The sequence below is a fragment of the Petaurus breviceps genome, unplaced genomic scaffold (assembly GCF_028583685.1).
Source record: "Petaurus breviceps papuanus isolate PSGF00001 unplaced genomic scaffold, PetGlider_PUasm1.0 90887, whole genome shotgun sequence".
Lineage (NCBI taxonomy): Eukaryota > Metazoa > Chordata > Mammalia > Diprotodontia > Petauridae > Petaurus > Petaurus breviceps.
Window position 1 is genome coordinate 1,109,141 of NW_027187370.1, and position 8,900 is coordinate 1,118,040.

The 8,900-nt window shown below is 45.4% G+C and overlaps 1 protein-coding gene across 2 annotated transcripts in view; it reads left to right on the top strand.

Moving 5' to 3' along the window:
- Positions 1 to 8,468, top strand: part of TNS4 (tensin 4) — a 31,099-nt gene extending 22,631 nt beyond the window's left edge. Inside the window, exons 7-14 of one of the 2 annotated variants that reach the window (XM_069074215.1) lie at positions 2,111 to 2,209; positions 2,346 to 2,423; positions 2,749 to 2,820; positions 4,371 to 4,539; positions 6,210 to 6,278; positions 6,575 to 6,601; positions 7,310 to 7,447; positions 8,190 to 8,468. In XM_069074215.1, coding sequence (XP_068930316.1) covers positions 2,111 to 2,209; positions 2,346 to 2,423; positions 2,749 to 2,820; positions 4,371 to 4,539; positions 6,210 to 6,278; positions 6,575 to 6,601; positions 7,310 to 7,447; positions 8,190 to 8,193 — 656 coding nt within the window. In that variant the 3' untranslated portion in view covers positions 8,194 to 8,468. Of the gene's footprint in view, positions 1 to 2,110; positions 2,210 to 2,345; positions 2,424 to 2,748; positions 2,821 to 4,370; positions 4,540 to 6,209; positions 6,279 to 6,574; positions 6,602 to 7,309 lie in introns of both variants that reach the window. The other variant, XM_069074214.1, reaches the window with a different exon arrangement.
- The last annotated feature ends 432 nt before the right edge of the window (positions 8,469 to 8,900 follow it).

The window sequence follows — 8,900 nt, forward strand, 5'->3', positions numbered from 1 at the left end:
TGTGTGTGTGTGTGTGTGTGTGTGTGTGTGTGTGTGTGTGTGTGTGTGTGTGTTAAGTGTCTGAGGTCGGATCGGAAATCAGGTCCTCCTGGCTCCAGGGCCAGCACTCTACTCACTGTGCCACCTAGCTGCCCCCCCAGCTCCTCCATTTTACAGATTAGAAAACTGAGGTTCAGAGAGGGAAAGTTAGTTGCCCAAGGTCATATAGAGATAGAAAGGGGAAGAAATAGGATTTGAACCTATGTCCTCTGCAAATCCATGAAGAAAGAAAAAGGACTAAGTATCAACCTAATAGTAAATCCAGCTTCACCTACCACAAGGACACTAGTTTAGGAATTTGACTTTTATCAAAATGTGCCTTTTACTGAATGGCTCTATATATACCCCAAAGAACCACACTCTATTAGGTATAATTTTGTAGTGGTAGTGGTTGTTCAGTCATTTTTCAGTGGTGCCTCATTCTTCGTGATCCCATTTTGGGCTTTCTTGGCAAAGATATTGTATTGGTTCACCATTTCCTTCTCCAGCTCATTTGACAGATAAGGAAACTGAGGTAAATAGTGTTAAGTGGCTTGCCCAGGATGACACAGCTAGTTAGTGATAATTTTAGCTAATGATTAATAATGGCTGCCATTGATATCACAATTACAGAGCACTTCATACACATTATGCATCTCCCTTTACCCCCAGGGAGGAAGAGACTTTGTTATTATCTTGATTTTACAGATAAGAGAATAGAAGGTGTAAGGGAAGCAAAGTGACTTGTCTGTCATCACACAGTAATTATGAGATTCAGAATTGAAACTTGAAGCAAAATCCCCCAACTCCAATTTCCAGGTTCCTGGAATAGAAATTAAACCAGGATATGGATCTTGCATTCAAGGAATTTATAGTCTTATTGTGGAGGCAAGGCATATCAAATAAATGGAAGATGAAACCAAGCACATAATGATTCAATCTAATCTGTAGGCAGGACAAGTAGGTGGTACAGTGGATGGAGTGCAGGGCCTGGAGTCAGGAAGATGCATCTTTCTAAGTTCAATTTTGGCCTCAGACATTTACTAGCTGTGTGACCCTGGGCAAGTCACTTAACCCCTTTTGCCTCAGTTTCCTCATCTGTAAAACAGATCAGAGAAGGAAATAGCAAGCCACTGCAGTATCTCTGCCAAGAAAACCCCAAATGGGGTCACAAAGAGTCAGATACAACTAAAAAAAATTTGTAGGCATTAACAATGAGGGAAAGTAAAGTCTTGAGTACACAGAATCAGAATAGAGAGTCAACGAAGGTTACTTGTAGAAAGTTAATCATGAAGACTATGAATTGGCTGAGAGGAAGTAGGTCATCTCAAATCAAGAGAATGACATGATCAAAGACTCAGAGAAGGAAAATTAGGTACCAGGTACCTGGCTATATAGCAAGGAGATTATGCTGCAGATTAAGAAAATCAGTTCTAAGAGAAAGAATATGGGAAGTAAATGACTTTGAGAACTAAACTGAGGAGTTTAGATTTGGTCTGAAAAGCAAGTGGGAGCCATTGAAGGTTCTTGAAATACAGAGAAAAATTCCCTAGTTCATAAGATTTAGCACTGATTTAGGAACCTTAAGAGACCATCTAGGTCAGATCCCTTAAATTACAGGTAAGGAAACTGAGGCACAGAGATGTGAATTCACATGCTCTCAATCACACAGGTGGAAAATGAAGAGTATTAGATACTAGGAGTGAGAGCCAAAAGAAGTTGGCAACAATTTGAGAGGATTTGAACAATAAATTGTCATCTGTATCAGGGTGATACTACTGTGGGGCTGCCTTAATTCAGGGGGGCTAAATAGGATTATAGTCTAGAGCTGGAAGGGACTTTAGAACCATCTAGTCCTATCCCCTCATTTTATAGACGAGGAAACTGAGACCCAGGGAGCGACAGTGGGAGAGCTAAGGTTTGAAACCCAACAAGGCCAGGTCCGTAGCTCTTTCCACTGTGCCATAGTGCCTCCAAGATGGCACCTAGAAACTCATCCTTAGCCTGGCTTTGCAGAAGAAGTAAGATAGGGAAAGGTCAGAATGCTCTAAATGCTGGTAATCCACCCACTTTTCCTCTTGCTCATATTCAGGAGCAGACAGCAGCAACCTTGACCTCATCCGACACTTCCTCATTGAATCATCAGCCAAAGGGGTGCACCTCAAAGGGGCTGGGGAGGAGCCCTACTTTGGTAAGGTCCCAAGCCATCTCAGTTCTACCAGCCCCATGCCCCTCATTTGTGTCCCTCTCACAGCAGCCAGCTTTCATCCTGTAGGGGCAGTGATGGTGTGTCCTGCTCCACTTTGGTGACCCCATTTTCCTTGCAGGCAGCTTGTCGGCCTTTGTATACCAGCATTCCATCATGCCCTTAGCCTTGCCCTGTAAGCTAATCATCCCCAGGAAAGGTGAGTTCTAAGGTTTCAGTAGGTCTGAGAGGAAATCTTCTGATGGAACAGGGTGAGAAGGGCATTGTGATAGACAAAGGAGAAGGGTGTGGGGTGGGAAAAGAGGAGGGGACAGGGAGCAGAGAGCAAAAGATTAATAAACTTCCAAAGGGCTAGAGGCCTAGCATCCCTTATTTGCATAATTGCAATAATTATATTGGGCTACTTAGACATGATGGGAGTTAGAAGGAGCAATTCAGAGGGATTAATGAGGGGTGTTCTTTGTTTAAGGGGCTGATTTGTTCCAACCCTTTGGTGGGGGGGCTGTTGTTTTTCTTTGGTTTAGAATTGGGAGGCGGAGATGGGGCCTCAGATCCCCCAACAGACAGTGAAGCCTCTCGATTAAAGAAATCAGCCAGTAAGTGGTTAACAGGGAAGGAGGGAAGGCGCCAGTCTTGGCTAGGAGGGGCCAGACAGTCCAGACCCACTTCCCACTCCCAGATCCCTCTGTCCCCAACCCCACCCCAACCCCCAACCCCCACACACATACGCATGTTTCCCATCAGGGCTTTATTTCTAAGCCTTTAACAAGGTGCTACATTCTTCTCTCCTCATAGTAAAAGTAGAGATGTTGAGAGGCTAAAATTGGCCAGCCAGCAAGGTAACAGGGCATAGGGGGCAACTGGGGCCATCTAGCCCAATGGTATGCACAGAATAGGTTCTGTGAACATTATTAAGTGAAAGAAGGGTGCTTGACACTGCACTCACACACACACACTCACACACACACACACACACACACACACACACAGTATTTTGCTATATGTAGGAGCCTGCTCTGTGAGGGGGAGTCTCTGGGTCTGAGAGGCAGTGTGTTAGAGGATAGAACACCCAATTTGGAGTCCATGGACCCAAGTTTTCTACTCTGCCCTGTGATCATGGCCAAGTCACTTAACCTCTGAACCTTCTCCGTAAAATGAGGGAGTTGAACTGAATGATGTCTGAAGGGCCTTCCAACTCTACCAGCTGTAAATCCAATTATTTCTTTCATCTTAAGTGGGTCTCTCTGGGCCTGAGCACCCTCCCCAAGAGGGGAGGTGGGGAAAGGCTGCCTCTCTTAGTCTGAGACCCCTCTGGCAAGATTCTTTCAATTCTTTGTTGCATCCCCTCCTCCCCTAATTAGACTTTGGCCATCTGGATTAACTCATACCTTGAAGTCACATCTGGAAGCTCCCATATTCTCCCAATTTCTTCCCCCTCACCCCAACTTCTGACCACACACACACTTTCTCTCATACATACACACTCTCATACCTTCTTCACACACATACATATACTCATCCACACACACCTCTGTCACATACACACACACTCACACACTCTCATTCACACATACATACACACACTCTCTTACACACTCACACCTTCACACACATACATATCTCACTCACTGACACACACCTCTGTCACACACACACACACACTCACACACTCTCACTCACACATACATACACACACATACACTTCCCCATACCAAGCAAGGCCAGGGACTGAATTCTACAAGGTTACTGGATTCTCATCTCCAGCCCTGCCCCAGCATGCTCCTTGATCCATGAACCTGTTGGAATGAACAAGGGAGGGGAAAATAACATTTGTGATAGATAACCCATTGTAGGACCCCTGCATGATCATAAACTCACAAATATATCCCTCTCATGAATGGCAGAATGCAGAGACACAGATAACACAGGATAGCAGATAATCCCACAAATCTTTCCATTTGACTCTTAATTCCAGTCCAAAACCCACTCCCACTTCTTCCCTGCTGGGCTGCTTCCTACTCAGCCCTACCATTTGCAGCATGGATTCCATCTGAATGGCGAAAAGGAGAGAGCCACATGGAGATAATTGAGAGTGGGTGGCAGGAAACCTCCGTAAGCAGTGGTGATTCTTGTCTGTGTCCTCTAGGCTGCCAAGCCCTGTACCTGACCTCTGTGAGTGTGGAGACATTGACCGGGGCCATGGCTGTGCAGAAGGCTGTTTCCACCACCTTTGAGAGAGACACCCTCCCCACACCTACTGTGGTCCATGTTAAAGTCACAGAGCAGGGCATCACCCTCACCGATGTGCAAAGAAAGTAAGAGACTTCCTATCCTCCAGACCTCCTGGGATGGGTACAGGTATGGGTGGGAATAACAGGGACATCTTTCTGGGAGCAGACTCGGAGAGAGGAAGCAAACTGGCCTAGTGGACAGAACTGTGGAGTAAATAGCAGGAAGTCAGGTTTGTCTGGTCCTTACTCTATGGAAACAATTCCTTGCCCCTAAATCTAGTGGCATTAGTATTTCTGACACTGTTGTCCACCCCCTTCTTCTCTCCGTCTTTAGCTTCCCTAACATTACACTCTTTGTGGTTTTTCTCCTATCTCTAATCACTCCTCCTCTGACTCTTCATCCTCCTGCTACCCCTTAAATCCAGTCAGAACACCCACAGAACAAAGGGTTCTCTCCTGAGTCCCATTCCCTTCTTGAGCTCTTCCATTCTCATCTATAAAGATGACCCTCAGATCCACACCTTCCCTTGAAACCTCTCCCCAGAGTTCCAGTCCAGTATTTCCAATTGTCATATCTACTTGAGGGTTTTGCCAACATTTCAAACTCCACATAGTCAAAAATGAAATCCTCATCTTCCCTGTTTTTATTAATGGCACCCACCATCCTTCCACTCTTATAGATTCATAGCTTTGGAGTTCCCTTTTGACTCTTCCCTTTTCCTTATTCACCCATCTAATAAATTGCCAAATCCTACAGAGTCTATCTTGGCAGTATCTCTCATATCTGTCTCCTTCCACTCCCACTGGAACCAAAATCTAAATTCAGGCCTACATTACCTCTCACCTAGACTATTACAATTGCTTTTGAATGGTTCTTGGGCCTCTAGTCTCTCCCCTCTCCAATCTATCCTTCAAACCAATGCCTAAGCACTCTTCCCAACCAATGCACTGCCTTGATTATCATGCCTCTACTACAAAATCTTCAACATTTTCCTTTGCCTGCTGAATAAAAAGTAACCTCCCAGCCCTGGCATTCAAGGCCTTCTATAATCTTACTCCAACCTGACTTTCCAGTCTTATCTCACATGTTACTTCATGTATTCTGCATTCTGCACTCCATGTTCCATCCTCGTCCTGCTCCCTTCCATCACTTTGCCTCCATTCAAGTGGCTGGCCTGCTTGAATGAGACAACTCTCCACCCCACCTCCATCATATCTGTCCATTCCCTTCCTTCCAGACACAACTCAGGTACCATCTCCTCCATGAAAACTTTCCTACCTGAAGATGAGGTGACTCTCCTCAAAATTCTCCTCAGGCCTTGCCTAGACCTCTTCTTTGTAACTGATTTCTCCCTTATTTCAGTTATATTAGCATCCTTGTCATTTCCCTCTATTGGATTATAAAATAGCTTGTATCTTTATGTATTTACACCTACTTTGCACATTGTAATGAACAAATAAATAAATAATAATATATAAACAATATATCATGTATTATTTACATAATATAATGTGTATTATCTGTTAATATGATATAGAACATTATATACATATAGAATATTATATAGAATATGATATAGAACATTATATAGAACATTATTATCTATAATATCATTAGTATATTGTATGCATATTGAATGTATGTCCCTCAGCCTCTCTGGCTCCCCAGATCTCCAGGGAGTTCCTTAGGGAAATGTTCTTGGGATGCTGCAGTAGGCTCCCACCCACTCTTCTTTTGCTCCGTCTTTTCACAGAGTGTTTTTCCGGCGCCATTACCCACTTGCCACCCTTCGTTTCTGTGGCATGGACCCAGAGCATAGGAAGTAAGTACAAGATTGAGGCCTAGCAAGTCTAGGATTCAAGATGGCAGTCCCACATTTCTCCTGTCCATTTACCCTCACAGAACCACTCATCCAGCCCTGCCCCTCCTCCAGCAGGGGTCACTGGATAAGGTGACCCCACTTGGGAGAACTAGGAGTGACATGATGGGTTTCATTGGAGGAGGATAAGGAAAGGGAGGAAGTTAGATTTTTTTTTCCATACCCCTTTCAGTCAAAGCTCCATTCAAAAGCAAACAAAACCTTTCTTCATTTTGTTGTTTCTCCCTTCTCTCAAACAGGTGGCAGAAGTATTGCAAATCTTCCCAGTAAGTCCTCCCCTCTTCTTTTATCCTGAAACTTTCCTAGCCTAGTCAGCCAGTTATTGGTAGGAGATCCTCTATGAAAAGACCCCTGTGCTGGGATGGTGAGATTCAAAGGATGGAAGAAACAGTCTTTGCATTCCAGATGCCCCCAATTGCTAGGGGAAATATAGTCCCTACCTTCAATGGAACCTAGTCTGATTGGAATAGAGAAGACAGAATCCGTGTGCTTTGGGGGAAGGGATGTAGTCTGCTAGAGGGAAAATCAATCATTAATCTAAGGTGGTCTTCAGTCTGATGAGGAGGGAAAAAGATGCAGTTCCTGTCCTTAGGATGCCCCCAAACTGATTGGGGTGGGGAGAAGCATAGTTTCTACTCTCAAGGACCCCCTCAGTCTGATGGAAGAAGAGACAGTTGTTGCCTTCAGGAAGCCCCTAGTCTGATGGGGTTGGGAGGAAAGAGTCTCTACCCTGAGGGAACCCCCAGTCTGATGGAGGGTGGGGGTAGAGATTCTGTCCTTTTCATTTGGAATGAAGGCCTCCAATGAGCCTAAATATGAGCATGTGGAAGCACTAAGACTAGACTGAAATCAAGTGTGTGTGTATGTGTGTGTGGGGGAGAGGTAAGCGAGTTAAGGAAATCCAGTTCTATCCCAGACTGGAGAAGCCTCAAACCCCAGACCTAAATCAAGCTGCCTTTCTCTCTCTCCTCAAGGATTTTTGGCTTTATTGCCAAAAGTTTGACAGAGCCTGCAGAAAACGTGTGCCATCTCTTTGCTGAATATGACACTGTCCAGCCAGTCTCTCTGGTCATCGATCTCATGGGCACCCTGCTTCTGGATACAGAGAGGATGTAGGTGTAACAGGAGGTGTAGAGGGCCGCTGGCCAGGGGATGTACCCCCATTTCTCCCTGAACCTCAGGGTGGCAGTCCCTTACCTATCTCTGCATGATAGAGGAGAGAGGCCAAGGCCCCACCTGACTAGCCCCAGGAGGGTCCAGGTTGCCATCTCCATGGAAGACTGGAAGGAGAATAATAAAACTAAGTCTGGAGCTAAACCTTCCAGACATTGACAGAACTGTCCTGGTCAGGGGTTTAGCTCTTCAGTAGAGCAGAGTGCAACTCAAGTAATATGTGCTTAGCCCCTGCAACAATAGGATGGGAAGGGTTCTGTCTCTACTTCAGTCTAGCTCCAACACAGGGTAACGGAATCTCTCGAAGTGAGTTCACCTAGCCAATGCTATACTTGAAAGCAGTTCAGGTCAGCTCTCCTCCCCAAGCCCCTCACACACAGGATTACCACCAGCCTCAGCTTCTAGAAAAACTGAAACCTGGGATCAGAACATCTTATCTGGGGATTCTGATAGGAATTCTATCAATAATAGGGGATTCTAGGATCAATGAACTTGGTTTTTAATAATATTTTGGTAACTATTTTTTGAGTAGAACTGATTTCCTTGGTAATCCTATGTATTTTTTTTTTTGCCTTTAAAATATTAATGGGGGGGAGGGGGCATAGGCTTCACCAGACTGCCAAAGGGAGCCATGAAAAGGTCCAGAACCCCCTGACCTAGTCCAACTCTCTCATTTTACAGATGAAGAAACAGAGATCCAGAGAGGCTTTTTCCTTAACTGAGTCTGTCAGGCGGTCTGCCCAGACTTCCCCCCCAAAAAAGAAGGGGGCAGGGGAGAGGGGAGGGAGGGAGAGACACTGAAAGTGGTCACAGGTGTAACCACTGAGCATCTAAGGAATCTGGCCAGCCCTTGTGTACATCTCTATCTTGCTTACTGCTGATTGGAGCATTCAAAAATATCTGGGGACTGCTTAGCCTGGATTGGTGCATTTGTAAAGGGCCTAATAAACTGCAGTGTACCAGCTTGGCTCAGGAATGTCTGCGCTTCAGAGGAACTCTGGGCTGAGCCTCGGCATGGGGCATGGCCCAAATCCGGACACACCGGCCCGGATGGCTACACCACAAGCTAGCATGTGTCCCTGCTGTGACCTTTGTTTTAAACAGCAATAAAGTCCCGGTGAGTCCCTTTAAACCAGAAAGAGACCCTAACAGCTTCTCCCTCCCATGCCTCTTTTAGCTTTCCTAGGACGAAGTATCCGTCCAACATCTAACTTCACAGACGACACCTTCTTTACAGGAGCCCAGGGAGGTTTAACCTCGGGGCCATCAACTTTAGGGAGCTCCCTCACTTTTACTGCTCACTGCCAGTGTTACTTTGGATAAGTCACTCTCTCTACCTCAGTTTCCCCGGCTGTGAAATGATGGGGTGGGATTAGAAGATATATAAAGTAC